The 21,223-nt window shown below is 42.9% G+C and overlaps 1 protein-coding gene across 1 annotated transcript in view; it reads left to right on the top strand.

Moving 5' to 3' along the window:
- The first annotated feature begins 2,763 nt into the window (after nt 1-2,763).
- The window catches only part of Epg5 (ectopic P-granules autophagy protein 5), a 33,633-nt gene continuing 15,173 nt past the window's right edge, over nt 2,764-21,223 (top strand). Inside the window, exons 1-26 of the mRNA XM_080285064.1 lie at nt 2,764-3,915; nt 5,921-6,199; nt 6,597-6,776; nt 7,071-7,229; nt 7,841-7,953; nt 8,296-8,530; nt 8,839-8,979; nt 9,312-9,539; nt 9,844-9,963; nt 10,202-10,350; nt 11,419-11,518; nt 12,101-12,231; nt 12,626-12,781; nt 13,313-13,478; nt 13,824-14,057; nt 14,603-14,766; nt 15,085-15,241; nt 15,515-15,655; nt 16,040-16,110; nt 16,400-16,656; nt 16,960-17,156; nt 17,711-17,853; nt 18,415-18,592; nt 19,129-19,326; nt 20,045-20,176; nt 20,844-20,942. Coding sequence (XP_080141190.1) covers nt 2,794-3,915; nt 5,921-6,199; nt 6,597-6,776; nt 7,071-7,229; nt 7,841-7,953; nt 8,296-8,530; nt 8,839-8,979; nt 9,312-9,539; nt 9,844-9,963; nt 10,202-10,350; nt 11,419-11,518; nt 12,101-12,231; nt 12,626-12,781; nt 13,313-13,478; nt 13,824-14,057; nt 14,603-14,766; nt 15,085-15,241; nt 15,515-15,655; nt 16,040-16,110; nt 16,400-16,656; nt 16,960-17,156; nt 17,711-17,853; nt 18,415-18,592; nt 19,129-19,326; nt 20,045-20,176; nt 20,844-20,942 — 5,250 coding nt within the window. The 5' untranslated portion in view covers nt 2,764-2,793. The remainder of the gene's footprint in view (nt 3,916-5,920; nt 6,200-6,596; nt 6,777-7,070; nt 7,230-7,840; nt 7,954-8,295; nt 8,531-8,838; nt 8,980-9,311; nt 9,540-9,843; nt 9,964-10,201; nt 10,351-11,418; nt 11,519-12,100; nt 12,232-12,625; nt 12,782-13,312; nt 13,479-13,823; nt 14,058-14,602; nt 14,767-15,084; nt 15,242-15,514; nt 15,656-16,039; nt 16,111-16,399; nt 16,657-16,959; nt 17,157-17,710; nt 17,854-18,414; nt 18,593-19,128; nt 19,327-20,044; nt 20,177-20,843; nt 20,943-21,223) is intronic.

Genomic DNA, 21,223 nt, shown 5'->3' with positions numbered 1-21,223 from the left:
GTGCAACACCTGCGCCCACCAACTGGTCCATGGCCGATTACCTGACCTTGCCCTGTGGCCCTGACCTTCCATACATGACTCTTAAAATCGAATTACTTCCCTCTTGCCTAACCCTTAACCCTTCCACCAATTTTGGTTCTGATCACATCAAAACAGAGTTGATTTGGCCCAGTGGTCTTGATATTTGACCTTTTCTTGTGACCTTGACCTTATACTGATTATTTTCAAAGTTGAATTTCTTTATATCTGTACTTGTTTCCCTGAACCTCTGAACAAACCCATTGAATTCGATAACTTTTTAAGTAACCCCAGTCTGTGTGGCCGAGCAGACCAATCAGCCGCAGGCAAGATATGCAACCGTCCCTGAAGGGAACCGATGTTCCATTGCTGAAGACAGCGCCTCGCCACAGCGAGGCGCGGGGAAAAGTGTGAAGGTTGGGTTCCTGGATGAGTGCTGCATTTGTGTCACTCCACCCAGTCAACAGGGGCACCACAGTAGGTTCCACATCACCCCGATATTTGGTTTAATGGTTACCGCCCTGCGTTGTAAATGGTTCTATGTGTTACAGGAAACCATTAAGCTTTTCATTCAGTGTAGAGCCAGCTGAAGTGAAAAGATCAATAAAAAGTGACAGGAAGGATGGAAGAAACAGGAAGTGAGGAAGGCAGACACAGGAAAAGAGTGATAAAGGTAAAGGAAAAGGTAGCAAAGGAACTGTATGAACGCTACGGCTTAGGTACAACAATTACTTGTAACGTGGTACGAGGAAGGCATGTGGATACGATAACCAGTTTGTTTACATGTTGCCTCAGTCGCCAGTGTCAGCTGCATGGCGGAGGCAGTTCGCAAAAAACGTAGTCGTTGCAAGGTAAGTTGATATATTAAGTCCTCGCACCCTTTACTTATCTGTTATATGTTAATTTGCTGATATCTACATACAGTTCGTTGTGTGAATTAGTCGTAATGGTGTGCTTGAACAAGTGATAAGAATCTTGCCTGACCCACTGCGTCGTATCAGCTGATCCCATTGTGACGCACACATGGATTTTTGTGCATCATTGTCATGTGATTGTCATGTGACTCATGATGTTGCACTTGGTAACACAGTATTGAAGCCTGACTACAAGTATGGTTTGCTTCCGAGGCTTTTTAATCAGCAGTAGGCATGTAATTATTTTGCAACTGACTCATTCATTTCAGAAATTGTTCAGGTATTTTTCATATACTTATAACAATATGTATAAAAGCATATTTTCAGAAATTAATACTTTATCACACAGGGATAGGTCTTCCAAATTTCCCATTTAAATGGGGCTCTCGTAAGTCGATTAGGATAGGTTAGGTTAGAAGTTTTGGTGTGATAGGAATTTGGGGATTCCAATAATAGGTTTAGCGGCAGTCCTAGGTGGTTACACAGTTAAGTTAGGTTGACAAGATTGTCAGTAACAAGCTTTTTGAACACCCAGGCAGCTTCCTTATATACCCTAAAGTAGGTTAAATTTGTTTTGTGTATGTTTTTTAGTCAAAAATCAACAAGTGTCATCTGTGCTGCATAGTGTGGCAGAATTACTTTTCTTAAGAATGTTAGAATGTAAGGCAGTTGGATTGGTGTGCCCGACTGCTCGTGTCATAGTGTATTACCTTTTTCCTTTACTCCGTCAGTCCCAGTACAGCAGCAGAGGCTTTGCAAAGAAGGAAGTGCCACCATAAAAGAAAAAAGAAAAAGTAAGGCCTTGGTAAAAGCTAAAATACACTCAAACATAACCTGTCAGTGTACCCAGCCCATTAGTATGTTTTGGGCAGTATGGACATGAAAACAAACCAAGCCTAACAGGACCAAAACAAACCCAGCCACGAGAGGCACATCCCCCGGTTCTAACTTTGGCATCCTTCTGTCCTAACCTTGGCATTGTATGGTCCAATGTATGACATTGCTGAAAAGCCAGAAGTTAATGGTACCCGGTAAATGAAGAAAGTGGTGAATCCTTTTATTATACAGCATTAGGGAATTCAGTCTATCTACAGTACCTGTCAGTTGCCAAATGCCTCAATCCCGTAAGGGGTGGCCGCAAACAATCACTTTCATGTCACCCTGTCCACTGCCACTTTGCTGCCTTGCTCCCAGCTCACATCCCCTTCCCTCATATTAAGGAATTAAAGTAGGTAAATTAGCGATTCAGTAAATATCAGTTTGTGGGACCTTACTAGAGTAATGTAACATCCAGTTTGTTTTGTTTTTTTTCCAGAAATCAGTATCAGAAAAATGTGGACCCCTAGAAGCAAGGGAAGGCTGGGACGAGGATGGGTTGATGGAAGAACTGTTGGAAGAGAGACTTCCCTCCCTGCCAGCTGACCTACCAACCCTGTATGTGGAGGAAGGTGACCAGGAAGAGAGGGAAGACCACCATCAGGAGAAGGAGGAGAGGGAAAATCATCATGAAGAGGAGGAGGAGAGGGCAAGCCATTATGAGGAAAACCTGAGTGGATGCAAGGACGAGGAGGAGAGGGCAGGCCGCCATGAAGAAAACTTCAGTGGAAGCAAGGAAGATGAGGAAAAACATGACCATAGTTGTACTAGGGATAGCTCAGAGAAGAAGTTAGTTAGGGACAGAGAAAAGTGCCTTATAGAAGAAACCTATAATGATGTAGATAAGCCTGGCTATGCTGACTCCTCTTTAGCAGAGTCAGTAGTAGAGTGCAAGATTGGTAGTAATCTTGTAGCTTCTGGAGAGAGTGATGGTAATGTGGCCAAACCATCTGCTCCAAACTTCGGTGAGCTGCAACAGGAACTAATGCACATGGAGCCCTATTTTCAAGCTCATCAGCAGCTGAAGGAGTTAGCAGTTGATGAGGCAAGAGATGGACAATGTGAGTCTAGTCACGTAGAGCGTATTCAAAAGGAGGATGCAATAAAGGTAAATTACAGGGAGACCAAGGGTGTAGAAAAAGTTGCAGTGGATGATGCAAAGGATTGTAGTGGAGTAAGAGAACAATATGAGGGTAGGACTGATGTTTTGGCCAGTGCTCCTGTATTCCATGATGCAGAAACTACTATAGGGGGATACGTTGGTGCAGAGGAATGTGTTAATGCCATTGATGAACATGAAGAAGGGGTCCATGTGAAAACGAAGATAACTCTGCCAGAAGAGAGCATTATTCAGCCAATGACGGAGGTACAGTTGAACACGCTGTACCAGAACATTGAGCTGGAGGAGAAAGATAGTTTTGTTGCACAGTTTGTTGATGAGGAGAGAACTATTCCACAAAAGGAGTTCTATGAGATTGTACTTGGTTACCTTCGAGCCAGAACTAGTCTTATTGGGAGTCAGAAGGAACTTACTGCCATAGAGGAAGACTACAAAAAGCAGAAAAAGAATGTCTGGTTGTTTGAGAAGCGAACAGCAACAGAAGAGGGTGAATGTGAGGATGGCCGCATGCTGACCGTAAAGCAGGAGTATGTTGTTGCCTGTTATAAGGAGGAAATAGCAACGCACATCTCAAAGCTCCTCAAGCAGACAAGAGAAATTCTGTCAGACTCGTACGCCCTGCATGCGTATGAAGCAGAGATGTGTAAGTTGCAGGTGGAGAACTATATGCAGAAAGTCCTGAGTGATTGTCCTGACTTTGCTCAGATCCCCAAGAATGCCCCTGTTAGTGGTGGTGAGGGTAGGGCACAACACTCCTCTCACCTTCATCCTCACATGGAGAAGCTTCGAACCTGTATCAGCGTCCTGTTTGCCTTCCAGCGACGTGGGGTAAAAGACCAGCAGTTCATTAGGGACACAAGACAATGGCTGACGGACCTAATTGGGGTGTTGCTGCGCGTGGCCACAACACAGGACCATCTGTTCATCCTTAACCATGTGCTCAGGTGTCCCCCCGGCCTTGGTACCTGGGCACCAGCCTATATACAGGTGTGTCAAGTTTGCTGACTTAAGTATACTAAAGCTTAGAAGAACCAGAAATTAATGGACCAATAGTTAGCACAGTGTTGTTGGTTGTGGGTGAGGGTGTAGGGAAAACAGGGAAATAGAGTAGAATATTGTCTCATAAAGATGCATTGTTTCATTTTAGGTATGCCATGCTGTTGAAAATGGCAGTAGAGACACCAGGTTTATCAATAACATATACCCAGTATCATCAGTTTTTACCATATATTGTGGTAAAAGTTTGTTGAGTGTGGTAGGGAAGGTATATTAAAGAATTATTAAAGAGAAAGTATGAGAGATGTAAGAAGTCCTAGTGAGTGATGAACAGGGTGGCTTTAGGAGTGGTGGAGGATGTGTGGATCAAATATTTTCAGTAAGACAGACAGTGGAGAAGGCTTGTGAGCATGACTATAAGGTGTTTATGGTATTCATGGATCTGAAAAAATCATACGAGAGAGGAGACAGAGAAGGATTAAGGAAGGTTTTGTGCATGTACGGTGTAGATGGTAAGCTGCTAGGTGCCGTCAAGAGTTTATATGATGGTAGTGAAGCATGTGTAAGGGTAAATGGGCATCTAAGTGAATGGCTCACGATTGGTGTGGGCGTGCAGCAAGGTTGTGTGATGTACACATGGTTGTTCAGTACTGTTTATACAGTGTATATATATATATATATATATATATATATATATATATATACATGGAAGGGGTGATGAGAGAAGTAAAAACACAAGTAATGGAGAGAGGGATGGCATTAGTAATGGATGGTGATGGATGGAATATCTCAGATTTGGTGTATGCTGATAATGCCTTACTACTTGCAAATACTGCACAAGAACTTGGTAGGCTAATGCAGAGTTTTGCTGATGTCTGTGAGTGTCGTGCCTTGAAAGTAAATGTAGAAAATAGTAAAGTGATGGCTATTGAGAGAGAAGGTGACTCCCAGTGTGATATTACAGTGAATGGAGAGAGACTGGCATTGGTGAGAGAGTTCAAATATCTGGGAACAGTGATAGAAAAGAGATGAAAATGTGCAAAAAAGTGGAAAGTAGAGTGACACAAGAAAGGAAAGGCTTGATTGTTGCAGTTGCACAGGGCTTACATGAAGAATTGTTAGTGCCAACTTTAACATATGGATATAAGACTATGGTGAGACATGAAAATGAAAAGTCAAGAGTAAGAGCAGTGGAGATGGGACTGCTGAGGATTGTATGTGGGGTACAAAGAGTGAATAGGATGTGAAATAATGTAATTCATGAAAGGTGTGGAGTCAGGAAGTCTGTGGACACCAGAATCAAAGAGAGTGTACTGAAATGGCATGGTCATGTGGAGAGAATGGATAACAATAGAGTGATGAAAAAGGTGTATCTGAGCGAATTTGAAGGAGGGAGGAGGCGAGGTAGGCCAAGGAGAAAGTGGAGGGATATGGTAGATGAGTATGTGAGGAAGAGAGGTATGGAAGTCAGTGAGGCTAGGGGACTGACAAGTGATCGAGCTGACTGGATGAACATTGTAAGAAACGCATGATCAGGGATTTGGCACCCCTTTTTAACATAACAGTGTCCGGATTGACTCAGTCGGATACGTTTATGTGAAGCTACAGAATGTGGTGAATGTGTCTGGCATATCAGATAGAGGCAGGATTCTGGGGGCTTGGATAATAAGTGAATGGAGGTGTGGCCCATTGGATTGGGCATACTTGGGATGTCTGGATATTGCTACTCTTCACCCTGCCCTAGGGTGGGAAAGGAGGTCTGGATGATGATGATAATTATACGGTACAGTATATGTATTCATATATGTAGTTAGATATATATGAATGTTTGTTAAGAAAGGATACCACAAGATTAATAAAGCTGATCTCGACAAACTGATGGTGAGTTGGGTAAAGGTGATGGTGGCAGTGATAGTGGTGGAGTGTTAGGGTTAGTGGGAGCTTGTTCATAAAGTTAACATATCTGCCATAAGACTAACAGACCTAATTTTAACAGATTGGTGGCAGGTGGGGTGACAGCAGCAGTGGAGGAATGTTGGGGTGTTGGGGGCTTGATCATGCTCTCACTGTCCTATCCACTATCCTAAGTCCTGTCCCCGCCCGACACCACTTCCTCCACCACCTGCGCCAGACACCGGATGAGGGAGAGGGGGATGGGGAGGGCGGGCCAGCAGAACCCCAAGACAACGTATGGGTGGTGGTGGACAGCTCTGGGGAGGAAGAGGAGGACCCTACGCAGCTCTGGGCAGCCTTCACAGAGAACGATGTTGTGCAGGTACTGTTAAGTTCGAGAGAAACTGATGTATGTCTTTAGTTGCATGTGCAGTATTAGAAATATTCATTGATAAGGAATGCATGGCCTTTTCGGTTATGGAAGAGATTTGTTGTGTCTAAACAACAGCCATGTAAATGGTGTGCAGATCCTGTTTTGTTAAGAGGAGCTGTTGTATGTCTTTAATGGTACATTAAATAGGAGCCCAGGGCTTTTTATGGTATTACAAAGTTATATGTGACTTAACAAAAACCATAATAAAAATTTGCTGTGTTTATGCAGTGGATTTCATCAGGTGCCATTCAAGAAGTTGTGTGGGCTGATGTTGCTGGAGGGTGGGGTGGGTGGTGTTGTATATTATTGGAGGTGTAATAATGGAGAACTTACTGTGTTTGTGCAGCTGGTGAATCAGGTGCCATACAAGAAGCTGTTTGGACACATGTTGCTGGTGAGTCATGGGGCAGGTGGGGAGGTGAGCTATGACCCTCTGCACACAAGTCATTCTGGCTTTCTCAAGCTCTTTGCATTTACCTCTCGTCTGGTCCAGCTTTTCCGCACTGGCCTCACCACTTATACACAGGTACAGTATGCATGTTGGAGGGTATGTTGGGAAGTGGTATTATCATCATTGATCAGTGAATTACTCAAAATTGTACTTTATAGAGGAGCACATAAAAAAAAAAAAAAGCATCATAAATTGCACTCGTTACAGTTACTATTTCAATCCTGGTTAGAGCACGTTAAGATTAGCTTGTGGGTCCTGTGATACTGTACAGAATTATGATTGTTTGTTGGTGTGATAGTAATTTTAGTGACTAACAAGGCTGTCCATATGATACTTGTTGTGCTTACTATATTTATAACATGTGGTCAGCTGAGGTACCGTGGTGCTGTCAAGCGCATCTGTCGTCTGCTGCGACACACAGTGGAGTATGTGACGGAGCACTGGCAGGCATTCCTGGCAGCACATCACCACACACCACAACACCTTTCAGACATCACACAGGCTGCACCTCGCTGGGCTGCACTTCAGGTTAGTACATAAGCCACAGGTGTTGGAGAGGGAGGCTTTCATGTGGTGACACCAGTAAAACTGGGCATGTTTACTGCCTGGTTTACAGATGTTGCTCAGCTCCCTCCGTATCCCCAGAAAGGAGGATGGTGGATTGCAGGACAAGAGCAACTTCAACCTGCAGTTTACCAGGTTCACATCGAGACGAGTATGTAATCTCAACAAAAATACGTGCAGTTATGTTTCTTCCTGTCTTTCTTTTTTTGGTTTTATTTAAATTTTTTCACTACTTTAGTTATTCATGTATTGAGTTTGTTTTGATGACTGGACGGCTGTGCATTGCTTTAGTCCTTCAGCTGTGAAGATATCTTTTAGCATTCATTCAGTATTGGAGGAGGCTTTTCAGACTGAAGGAGTTAGATATAGCCTGTAATTCATCCCTTCACTGCTAGAGATTCTTCTTAAGTTGAATAATATTTTCTGGCTGTAGCAAGAATGAAAAAAAAGAAAGTCACCAGATTCAAATAATTGAATATGATGTTTGTAAAAGATTTGCTCGTAAGTGTGAATTGTGTTTGCACTTATGTAGTTTTGCAGTGTTTAATGCCTAATGAGGATATGTGTGACTTCAGGTGGAATATGATCAACTGTTTGAGCATGCAGTGGCAGCCATTCTGAGCAGCCCTCGGTCCGGTGCATGGCAGTTTCTGGCCGTCATACCCTACACCAGCGTCTCTCTCACGTGGTTAGTGCAGTGGGACAGGGAACATGCAATATTTGGGGTGAATATGAGCTGCTTTCAGAGGGGGTTCTCACTGCATGATTTTTTTGTTGTTACAGTTTATATTTGCCATACATCAGTGTTTCATTCACAAGGTTAGTACTTTACAGTGGCAGGGGGAATGTTTAATAATTGTATTGCATGTGAGCTGATTCTAAATTAAAGAAAAATTGCCCTTATCATTTCATTGCTACCTATGCTGTGCATTTGCCAGTTTGTTTATAAAAAATACTTTGATATTTTAGAACTTTCACTCAGTTGTAGCGAGGACCACTTGTATTTATTTTCAATTCACTTTCTCTGCAGCCTGTGGAAAATTGTGTACACGCTTCATGTTGGTGTAAGAGATGAGGGTGAAAGCAGCAGCAATGTTGAGGGTCGTAGCAGCATGGAATGGGCAGAGCTGGTGGGACACAGGGACACACGAGGTCAGTTCCATGATCGCCTGGCTGCCATGGATGAGAATGAGTCCTACTACCTCCTCTCTGCCCTGGCCAACATGGCGGCTGCACGTGATGCATCTGAGATGGACTTCATCCAGGTGTGTTGCTGCCTTCACAATCTCCTGTTTTTTATATTTGAAATTATTGAACTGTATTTGCTGCTTGTATAGTGTGATTCATGAAAGTTGGACAGAAGAGCACAGTAAGGAGCGAGAGATTAGAGACAAAAAGGCGCTTACAACAAGCAGGGGTAGCTACTGGGAAATTCTTTCCCCCCTCCTCAGGAGGGGATTTACTATGTATTATGTAGAAGGTTTACTGTGTATAAGGTTAGAGGCCAGTCAGTTAAATTTTGTATCTATTCTTTGCCACTTATTTCAGCATTTGAATGTAATCATGTCTACAGGTAGTGGTAAATAACATCTTTGAGGCAACTTTTGTCAATGAGGGTACGAGGGAAGCTTTGAGTCGCAGCGGACGTGATCTGCTGGCCTCAGTGGCAGCACAGCATCCCATCACCATGTCTCTTCTCCTCACTGCCACACAGGTACACCTCAGCATGTTTATCATATCTATATTCTTCTGATTCTTTCTGTGTCTATACCCTGTTCACTTTACCATAGGTAGGCATAAAATTGACCATGATAGGGGAGCTAGTTGACCGTAGTGCCGCCAAATAAGTAACTAATGTACTGGTGTTGTAGTAGTGTGACAGTAGACTGATGACGTTGATGTAGCTGTTATTGTGTGTCTGCACAGAACCATCTGACCAGTGTGGGAGGGATGGCGCAGTATCTTTTCTTTACATGGAAAGTGAGTAATGGCAGTTGAGTTAGAATGCTGGTACTGATGTTTCAGTTTCTCTATGTCTGTGCACAGGAGCGTCTGAGCAGTGTGGGTGGGATGGCGCTGTATCTGTTCCGTGCATTGCCACTGGAAACATGGGAGCCAAGTGAGGTTGACATAACGTGCCTGGCCCACTGGCTCCTGTTCATGCTGCCCTCAAGCATAGAAAACCAGCTGGCCAGGGTGGTGCTAACGCGACTCAACTGGGGCCTCAACTCCACCGGCACACACCTCGTACTGCCACAGGACCTCCACCGCAAGGTACTTATATACAGTATCAGCCTAACCTTTTTGGGACATTTAGTATCCTGACACATACAAGCATAGGTCACTTGACTGAACATTTTCCAGCTATCATCACAGATGGTGATATAGTGTGTAATGTATACCACAATATTTGTAATTAATTATGGTTGTCATACTAGAGGTTACTATTATACTAGTGTGTATTATCAAAAACTCATTGTTGTAATGTGTGTGTGTGTGTGTGCGCACGCACACCCATGCACATGTGCATGCAAGCACATCCTGTGCATACAGTAAATATATTACTTTTGCTGAACAGGTTGCTTTGACCATTGTTGAGGCACACACAAAGGTATGCAGTGACATGTATGCAAGGAGTCTGCTGACTGAGGGAGTTAAACAAGTCACATCAGTCATGTATGCACCACCTCCAGAAAAAGTAAGAGACTGTGAACTGTGTATTTGCTTCCTGTTTTATCGTCAAGTACTACACTGTGATTGATATACTTGTGTCTAACATTATGAGTGTTTAACAACTGTATTTTGAATGAAGGTGGGTAGGAGTTACGTACATTATGTTTCATTAGCTTGTTGATAATGAAGAGTAGCCCAGATGTTGATAATGAAGAGTAGCCCAGAATGATGAAAATTTTACAAATTACATTGTATGGTGACAGGTGTTTGATGACTGGGCGTGGATGTTGCTCAGTCGGTTGCGTCTGCACCGTCTGGACCAGCCGGAGCCACAAGTTCGTGCCGCCATTGCCTGTCCCACATCACTCCTTCTACACCTTCCAGACCCTACCTCACCAGCTATTACAAATGGGTAAGTACTTAACATTTTTTTGCTGCATAACTGAAGCTCATGTACTCTGACCTGATAAAGATCACCAACCCCTTTTCAGCTTCTTTGATGGCCCAGTGTAGTCAGCTTGGAGGGTCAGTTTATCTAGTAACCAAGGAGACTTGTAACCAAAAACCCTTTAAATTTCATGCAACCACTGCTAGATGATAATTGCGGGAGTGGACCAGTTCTGTCACATGAAAACAAACCGACTATAACCCCTTCAGTTTGGTGACATGCTTTTTGTTTAATTCTTACCATTTCCAGATGCTTTTATTCAGTGTAGGAAAGCCCTCTTTTTCAGTGAACGGGTAAGTGAAGGCTGTATTTAACCTCTCCAGTTCAAATGATCACTGCCAGGCTGATTAAAATCTTCTGAATGTAGTCAGAATAGAATAAAAAAATGTAATTAAAGTGGTGGTTGTATTTCCAGGTTTCTTAAAAAATGTAATTGAAGTGGTGATTACCTTTCTGTCTGGTTTTTGAACTGTCATTTATTCATCAAGCAAACCATTAACCTCTTTAGCCCAGGGATGTCTTTTATTTTAATCTTGCCACTTCTGGATGATGTTATTCAGTTTAGGGTAGACCTTTCAAACTGAAGGGGTTCGATATAGAGAGCTTTAATAAACCCTTGCAGTGCCAAGTTAAATATCTGGTTGCAGCACAAGTAAATTAGATAGAACACTTCCTGCATTCAATGGGTTAGAATCACATGGAGACTGCAATATGCCCTTAAGTTTTTTTTTTTTTTTTTTTTTTTTTTTTTTTTTACTGGTGCCTACATGTAAAAGGTCAAGCAAACTTTTAATTCATTGCCTTTTATTGGTTGAAACTGACAGGTTATTAGTGGGATGTGTGTGGAAATATTCTGTTTTATACACAACATCTCTACCTTAACCAGTGTCTTTTGTCTGAATGTAGGCTATACTGTATAAGAATAAGTGCTAAAGGTAAATAACGATATGGTGCACATCAGGGCAATATATACCTGCTTATATTTTTGTTGATGTACTGTAGAATAACATGTAGATGGACTCACCCGCACAGGTCCCAGATGCATGTATTGAAACGAGGCATCATGGAGAAGAAGCCCTTGGCCCTGTACGCTGCCCTCCTCCTCACCACATGGGGGCACTCTATCCCTGAGGTCTGTGGTGCGGTGTTATTTATTTATCTGGTTATGCTGTTATACCAGTCTTGCTTGTGTTTACCTTGATATCTTCTGTTTGCCAGTCTTTACTTGGTGTTTGTCCACATTTATGTTTTATCAGCCAGTCACCCTTATGTTGACCATTGTATTTACAGCATCAGCCAGTCATCACCCTGTTTATCCTTATATATACAGTCAGCCAAACTTCCTCGTTTTACCTTAAACTGTATTTACAATCAGCCAGTTTTCCTATTGTTTACACATATGTTTACAGTTAGCTGGTTTTCCGTTCGTTTATCCTTATACTGTATCATATTAACACTTAGCTGGTCCTTATCCTCTTCCTATTTCCCACTGTAGTCCATTGACAATGATCCCCAATTTCTGTCAGTCCAGTTAATGGCCAGATGTAGTCATATTGGAGGATAAATTTGATTAGTAACCAAGAAACTCATTTTCACCTCATATTGAAGGTGTATCAGATTTCACACAGCCATGACCAAGCATTCAAGTTTCAAAAGAGGTCCTGTTCCCTTAGATGAAAACAAATGAACTGTAATGAAAAAATTATTGTGTCAGATCTGTGAGCGCGGCGTAGAGTGCATACACGAGCTGGCCACCCAGGGCAGGTATGAGGCGGCCATCACTGCTCTGGCCCACATCACACCCCTGTTCTTTTCACAGCCAGATGACATCATCACTAATACCAAGTAAGCAGCAACACTCTTTTAGTTTTATTGTGGCTGAAGTTGTGGCATTTTAGTAGAAATTTTGGGTCAAAGATGGTTGTGTGTTAGCGCTATATTATTCTAATCCAAGAGATGGCCTGTCATTTATGGTGGTCTCCCACAGCTGTAGAAGTGTAGACTAATTGGCAGTAGGGGAGTCTGATTTTTTTTTTTATTGTGGCCGCCATGCTGTAACTTGATAAATGATAATGCCATAAGCTGTAGGTGCAGAAGTAATTTATAAATATTGCCACATTTTATTGTACTCTCCTGTAATGACATTTAGCAGATGTGAAGGTAATGGCTTAGCAAACATGTGCATGCATTTTTTTTTTTTCCTTTATCTTTTATGCTATGATTTTCTGTTCTTCCGCAGGTTCATGGTAGCTATTCAGAAGTGCCTGAGTGCAGACCAGAGCTACCTGAGTATGGCCAAGAGCTTAGTGATTACCGCCTGTCCGGGTAAAATCCTCACCCTCTTTGCTGCCATGATCCTCAACCACATCAAGAATTACACAAGGTACCAGTTTATGTTGGTTTTAGATGTGGTTATGTATGGTGAGTCATAGGAATCATTGGGATCATGTAGAGATGATGTTTAAGCACTAAAATACTGTACTAATGAACTTTTAAGCAGGAACTTCAGCCACAGATTTCAGGCGAAGACTCTCACATTATTACAGATCTAATTCATCCATCCATCCATCATCCAATCCTACATTGCCCCATGAGGAGCGTAGGAGCCAGATCTAATTACACACCTGAAATTTTTTTGTCAGTACCTGTTGGTAAATATTTAAATGGGTGTTTCATTTGGGTTAGCTTTCAGTCCCTAGAAAATGTCAGCTTATCATGGCCAGGTGAAGTATGCAGATTCCTTAATAGGAAGACTGGCATGAATTTATTTTATTTTATTTGAACTTCAGAATTGTTTCTCTACTTTTGGTACACCTCAGAATTATATATAGACTGACTCTGTGTAGTTTTGAAGTGTACAGTTGAGAGGTCTTAAGCATTCAGTGGATAAGTGATAGAATGATTGGCCTTTCAGGTATGGTCTGAGCAGTGGTGGTGGTGGTGTGAGGTTCTGGATGCAGTTGCTGGTGGGAGTGCCAGAGTGGGTGAGGGATGGTGCTGTATTGTTCCTCCTGGACATCATCTGCCACCAGGCCTTCACACACCCATCCCTGTGGCATCTCGTCCTTAGCACATTTTCTGAGGTTATCAAGGTGAGGTTCCTGTACCTCCAGGGTTGGTTCAGTATAAATCCAGCATTGGTTGAGTATACTGCCATTATTTCTGAATACAGAAGGATAATAATAGCTCATCAGTGGGAGTGCTGTACTAAGCCCTTACTTCACATATTCTTGATTTGCATGATTGCACTGTACACAGCAGCCTTAAAGCCTGGCGTGTATTTAGTTGAGTTGAAAAGACTCATAGCTGTTTGTGTTGTTTCAGAGCTGGATGTGTGAGGAGGTCATCAATCATAGTGGTGGTGGTGGTGGTGTATTTACTTGTCAATTTGAAAAAGCTGAAAGATGTTTGTGTTATTTCAGAGCTGGGAATGTGAGGAGCCCAGCAGTGGTAGTGGTGGTGGTGGAGTACTAAATATACTTTCCTGGTTGACCACCACCCCAGCTGCTCCATACTCCCTCCTGGTGAGGGCATCGGCCCCACAGTTCCCCTGGTTCACCCTTGCCGCCCTCATCCTTGACACGCAACGAGAGGCAGCCTCGGGGCTCTGGCCATCCCTTCTCACACACCTCTACTCTGACCCCAGCCTCACACTTGAGCAAGCTTTGAAGGTGAGGTTTAAAATCTCAGGTAGACTATCAAGTTGCCAATCAGCATAATAATTAAGCTGTTTGGTCTTGGCCATGGCCTTCTTAAGGAACTCGGGGCTGTTCGGCCAGACTGCCTAGGGAACAACTACTACTACAACTACAACAATAATTATTATTATTGTTATGACCCCAAGCTCATCTGGACAGGAATCTGGTGACTGGAGGCTGAAGTTGTTTTTCTCCTGTAGTCCACCACCTCTTTTTTTTTTTTTTTTTTTGTAGGGGGGGGGAATAGGCAGAGAGTTGAGGGATGTTTATGTAAGTGGGCATCAAAGCCATCGAGTTATATCAATGCCATTTCAGGAAGGTGCTCCTCTCTGGTCCTTGCTAGACAGTGTAAGCTATATATTCAGTGTTGATGGTGCTCCCTGAGGATATTGTATAAAAAAAAAAAAAAAAAAAGTACCCAGATGCCTCTTAAAATATATACAGAATTGTAAGATACATTTTTTTTTTTTAAATTGATTTAGTCAAGGATGTTAATGTGATGCTGTGTATACTTGCAGGATGTGGAGAAGGAGTTAGGTATGAGTGGTGTGTCAGCGGGACAACTGAGCATCTACCGTTGGGGCCAGCAAGTGGTAGACCTCCCTGCCGACCACCCAGCTCTGCCTGTCACTCTGCAGATGTACTTCATGCTGCACCTGGCCAGAGTCCCACCACGTCCACAGTATGTACAAAAGTTTGGGATTCTTCAGTCATTCTGTATCATACTCTGGTTTTTCATATGCTAATTATTTCATTTTGTGGAGGTTCGGGGTGGGACAGGATGCCTTTGAGGATGGGTCTTTGTTATATGAGAGCCAGGTTAGAGTGTGGGGGTTCAGTTGGCACTAAGATCCAGCCAGACACATAACATTAATTACATCGAATGGCATTGAGAGGATTAAGAATAACTTGTTGCTCAGTGTCATTATCCCATGGCATAAGCTTTCTCCTTTACTCCTGTCATCTTCATCTCTCATAGGCATGTGTTTGTGTGTTACAGGCAGTATGAGTGTGGGAGTGTAGTGAACCGGTTCTACCAAGGCTTTGTGAACTCCGGGTTCCTAAGCAAGATAAAGAAGAAAGTGGCAGCTGCAGTAGAGCACCTCGAGAGTCACTTTAGTGAGCTAAGTCAGGAAGAAGAAGAATCAACACCACTTGTAAGTTATCTATTCATCCTTCCTACTTCAGTAGTCCTCATTATAATTTTTTTTTCTTTTTCAGAGAAAGCAGATGAACAGTTACATATTAATGGCTTTTTTTTAAGTTAACTGTTGACCTAATAGCAAAAAACATCGAAGCTGAGAACTTTTGATTTCGGTAGGACTTTCTGTAAATATAATCTGTATGTAAAAAATTGTCCAAAAGTTGAGTTGCAGATTCAAAACATTTAACTCATGAAGTCCACCTCTCCCTCTGTATTCTCGTGATAGGTTCACGAGGCTGGTGAGCGTGCCGGGTTGGTGCGAGGGATGGCCGGGTGGCTGGACGAAACTCGCCTGTATGAGCCTGGGGTGTATATCCCGGCCCTGCCCCCACACCTCCTCCCTCACAAAGTCACACTCATCTTCCAGGTCAGTACAGAACTGGTATCGTTTGTATAGGTAGCAAGGCAGTTCGTAAACAGGTTGAGGTTACCAAGTTAAACAGGCATCTTTACCCCTGCTGACTAAATTTTTAATAATATTTTTGCATATTCATCTTCACATGCTGTTACTTGTTGATTTGCCATAACTCTAAATCATTTTTGTATTATCCTATTTACTTATTTTTTCTGGTAGCACCCCTTCCCATACAGGGTTGTGGCATCTGGCTATGAATAGATAGATAGATAGTATTAACTCAGGCCTCTCTGACTCACACTCAGCTGAATAAGATCAAGCTTGAGCATTGGCTGAAATATAACACTAGAATTATCTTGACCCTGAAAACGTTAACGGTCTATCCTCTTTCTCCAGGGCAATTGGGAACCATGGCCAGAGGCAGTTGACCACCTTGCCACTGAAGAGAGTGCACAAAAGCTTCTCAGGTGAGGAAAATCCCTACCACAAATAAATTCTGTGAGGTCGAGCCAGATAGTGCGGGGCTTGAGCGGTGTGTGAATGTGTCTGGCAGATTTCATGGCCTTTCTGTTAACTAGTTCACCATTTTTGATAATTTGTCTTTCCTTTCTTTCTGGACCTAATATCATCCCATCCTGAGGTGGAAAGTTGGGTTGGAATGATGATGGTGATGATAATGATGATGGTGGTGGTGATTGTGGTTGTGGTGATGATGGTGGTGGTGGTGGCTAATCCAAGTTTCACCCCTGCTGATAGAGTTTGGGATCACCAGCGTTACGGCTCCAGCTCCACCTCCGGGTCTCCCTCCGCCTCACCTGCCAGGACCACCCGCCCTCCAGTCACCCAGGAGATCAAAAACCCCCGGGAGTCGATCCTGAAGCGCCTGGGTACCTATGAGCTGCCTCAGCCCCCACCCCCCGTGCCACCCAGGACACCTCTGCAAACACCACGCCTGCAGGACAAGACACTCTTAGACCGGGACACACTGCTCTCACTCACACGACGCTACACAGGTATGCCAGTTTGTTGGTGATGTCCCAGCCTTGGGTTACTGGTTGGTTACAGTAGCTAAAGGAACTAGTTTATCTATCAGTTGGCAGTTTACTTCAGTTCACCTTAATCTGAATTGTCTCAGATCTCAAAATCTTCTATTGTACTGGTATTCTTGAAAATATGGTTATGACTTGCATAGATGTTGTGTGTAACCAGTACTGATTATTGAGCTACATAAGCTACAACCCAGTAATTGTGTGTATGTGTACTCAGGTGTGGTAGTAAATCACTGAAAATATTAAGGGTTTTATGTCCTCATTCAGGTGTGGTTGTGGAGCATTCAAAAACTGTAAACTTATGGAGCAGTGAGATGTGTGCACTGGACTGTGTGTACCGAGAGTTGCTGCCAACATTGTGGGTGAACACCAACACCAAGACAGTGCTCACTGCCAAGTGCCAGCCCCCCAAGGTTGGACGTACACAGCCCGAATGTTCTGGCCATGCTGCTATTGTCATGGAGGTGGGTATTGCCCCAGGCTACTTGTTAGTTGCACACCAGTGGTGCTAGAGCATGTGTGGCACCCAGTATCTCTCTTAATTTCCTTCAGCTGTCAAGAAGGCTTATACGTGCCTACAGGCCACAATCTTTAAAAATGTGAACATACAGGTACTGGAATGAAGTAGGAAATAGATTATTATTCAGTGTTCTCGATGACTCATGTTGAAAAGAGGTGGACTGGTGTGTTGTATTATTATTAAATTTAGCATCATAATATCACTCGTTTCATAATTGAAAATGAGGCTGCTTCCACATTCCAATTTCTATAATTATATTTCAGTTCCTGAAGAGTTATACCTTGTATTAGTTGACCCCCTGCTTTTTCTTCGATCTAGATTTGGTTGTCAAAACTCAACTTACCTGAGTGTGTGTGGTACTTTGTATCTTCTCAGTGTTATTAGCCTCTTCATCAAGTCACCTCATTCATACACTCTCATACTCCATCTCTCTTTGTTCTCTTCATGGCAAACCAGCTGAATGCATATTGTTTATCATTTCCCATTCCTTCACTGCAGTATTCTGAGGCTCGATTGAGGGAGCGAGAGAGTGCCCGAACTGAGCAGAATAGAGAGCAGCGTGAAGTAGTGTTGCAGCGTTGCCAGAAACCCCCACCCTTACAGCTGTGTCAGGCCGCAGTCAGTCTCGAAGCTATTATCACGTAAGTATCTCTACCATGGTGTTGTATACTGCGTTGTGATTATATCTGACTGGGATATTTAATCATGTATGTAACCTTACCATTTTTTGGTATAATGTGACTATTAGTGACTGTGGGATTTTTTACAAATTCATTCCAATGATGTGCTGGAGAGGGATGCCTTCACACAGTGGTTCCAATATAACTGTATACTGTATTGGTGACTGTATATTGGTGCCAATGAAGAGCTGTCTACAGATATCCTCAGCTCCCTTCCCATCCCTTAAAAGGAGCATGGTAAGCATCAGGCACAATAAGGTTTCAGCTTGTAGTCGACATAGCTCAAGTTCAGATGAGCGGGGACTACAGCAACAACAACAAAATGAGCAACTTTGGGACAGTATACTTGCTAACATGGCCAGTGATCTCTGAGTGTAATTGTAAACCTCATTAAGAATACACTTTTATCCATTCATGCACAAGCTTTCTCCACCCCTCCTGTCTACTATATGTTTATCTTGATTTAATATCAGTAATAACATAACAGAACTGTACTGATTTTTTCTCCCTTCCTCTGGCCAGGAGCCTTATCACATTTTACCGCCGAGCCACAAGAAATGACAACAAGCAGCACCAAGACACTTTAATAGCAAATGGGCGTCAGCTGTTCTACCATATAGTGCAGCTGGTATCTGAACACACCGCCTCCTACCCTCCTGCCAAGCAGCTCATAGCATCATGTACCCAAGTCTTAGGACAGGTAGGGCCAGGAGAGTATGTAGTATGGGTTGTGAGGTGGTCAGGAGTCCAGGAGCTTGTGTGGTGAGTGCATGAATGTGTGGCCCATTGTGCTGGATATGCTATTGGTTAGTTCTCCAGACATGTTGTTCTCTCTCCTTGCTTTCTAGAACCTGCATTATCCTGTCTCTGTGTGGGAAGAGAGGTCAGGATAATTAAGATGATAGTGATGATCTGTTGTGGTTCAGGAGTTTTTGAACAGGTTTGGAGGTTGTGAGGATCTGGTTGCTAGTCAGGTAGTGGCAGTAACGCTCACATCATTTGGATAACTCATAATTATTTACTCCAGGTAATGCCAGTCAATTTTATTCAGTTGAGTCAGTCGTGGGAACCTGAGAGAATTAATTTGTCATGTTTCAGTAGCAGCCAAGGAGACTGTCTGGAGTTGGTCATTTGCTCAGGACATTTCTGTTATTCTGTTACAGCTCACACCAGATTATTTTGTTAAACTGAGAGTGTGTTTTAGCTGCTTGCGAGAATTAATTTGTCATGTTTCAGGAGTTTGTGAGTGGGCACGGAGACTGTCAGGAACTGGTTGTGGGTCAGGTGGTGGAGTGGGGTGGACAGCTGGGCGGACTCCTGGCTCCTCACTTCACTCCCGCTGCCACACCCACACCCACCTTCCTCACCCTGTATGCCTCACTCGCACCCCACGCACACACACAGCCTGACCACATCTTCATGCTGCTCTCCAAGGTGAGTTGGCATTTTATTTATATTTTTAATAGCTTTTAAGTATGTGAGAATTTCATCTACTTGTATTAGTCAGTGTCATTAGTTTATATGGTTATCATCATTCTCTTTGTACATCAGTTCATATTGCAAATTTCCCTATGATGTTTATTTATTTTTGAGGATAAAGTCTCCCCAGTTCCGTGTTTACAGGCAAGTTACAAGCAGTATCACTGAATTGAGAACGTTTTTAGTATTAGCTACCTAGATTTTGTAGTGTGTCTCCTATAAAGAGGTCCATTCAGTTGAGTATGACCAAACACAGCATTGTCACATTGCCTGAAACTAAAGCCTCCCTGTATATTTGCAAATGAGGGAGGAGGTTTAACATTTACACATGCAGCCACTGGCGAACGTATCCATTACATTCCCATAAAGACATAGACTCCACAACACTCTGTGCCATAGAGGTGAGGGGATGTGAACCCTGCACTTATATCACTCACTTCCTGCATGCTTGACCTACACATTATCATCATCACAGGTAAACTTTGAAATAGCCTGAGTTTCAGAGTTGTAATACTGCAGGTCCTGCAAATTTGTCCTCATTGCAGATAAAGAATTCACACACAGATTCCATAAGATTACAGTTGGAGTAGGGAATTCATACATAGTGTGAAGAATATAAGGTACATTCCCATTTCCTAAAGCTATTAATTGCCACTACACAATTGTGTTGCAGTTTGATGTGGAACGGTGGTTGTCAGGGCAGCGTCCAAATAACAGTGATCGTACCCAGTTGCTCAATTCAGTTGGGGCTGCTCTGTCGGCCCTGCTGCCTCGCCCAGCACCAACCCTCTTACCCGTCCTGGAGGTAGGCCATTTTTTTTTGCAGTTTGTATTGCTAATTGGATCATTCTCTTATTACCATATTATCTGTGCACAAGGCTAGGCTACTCAGTCCCAACATTTAAGGTGATAATGAGTAATCATGTGCCTCTGAGTTGCATTATATGACCAGTTGATGCCTACCACCACTGGGATTTAAAGCCATATGGGCCACATCCATTTGGAGTGCCATAACCCACTAGAACTCCCAGTTGGCACCACAGCAGAAAATACTAGATGCCCCTTTTGTTAGTTCTTGTCTTACATATTACAATAGTTTAATTTTGAAGAGCAGGAAGTTTTCAGTGATGTAATAAGAGTAAAAAATTCTACTAATTTGTGGAATTTTAATTCAAGATGACATCAAAAACTCTTAATATAAGCCACTATGAGGAACTAGATGAAAATTTATGTTCTGTGTTAAATTTACAAAGGAGGCAGGATTCTGGAGGCATGAACAGTGAGTGAATGAGAATGTGACTCACTCATTTGGGTGGACTTTAGGTTAGCTTCTTTTATTAGGTTTCTTCGTGCTCTCTGGACTCTACCTTACCGGATCTCTAGGTGGAGAGGGAGGTCTGGATGATGATGATGATTAAGTGCCTGTCGTACAATAAAGTTTAATGTTACTCTGGTGTTGTTCTGGGCTGCAGCTGTACCGAGTGCACCTGCGTACACTGCTGGGGTATAGGTTCCCAGAGCACTATACTGACGTCCTCTCCACCATCCTCCACGTTTCTGCCAACATGCAGGTCAGCAATACAGTATTTTTATATTTTTTATAAGGTGGGTAAATAGGATTAAGATGATGTTTGTGGCTATGGTGGTGATGATGATTTTTCCAGATCCATGAATGATGATGAGGATGATGATAATACTAAGTTATTTCATTTATAAAGGCTTCAGTATACTTGCATGCATTTGCATCATCATAATAATAATAACAATCCATCCTTTCATGCAACATGTAATCCAGTGTTGCCCCATGAGGAGCATAGGAGCCCGGGGCTAGGCAAGTTGGTCCTGACATTTA

The sequence above is a fragment of the Coenobita brevimanus genome, chromosome 13, assembly GCF_032717465.1.
Source record: "Coenobita brevimanus isolate Jiangsu-jjx chromosome 13, ASM3271746v2, whole genome shotgun sequence".
NCBI lineage: Eukaryota > Metazoa > Arthropoda > Malacostraca > Decapoda > Coenobitidae > Coenobita > Coenobita brevimanus.
This window is presented reverse-complemented; position numbering and strand designations above follow the sequence as displayed.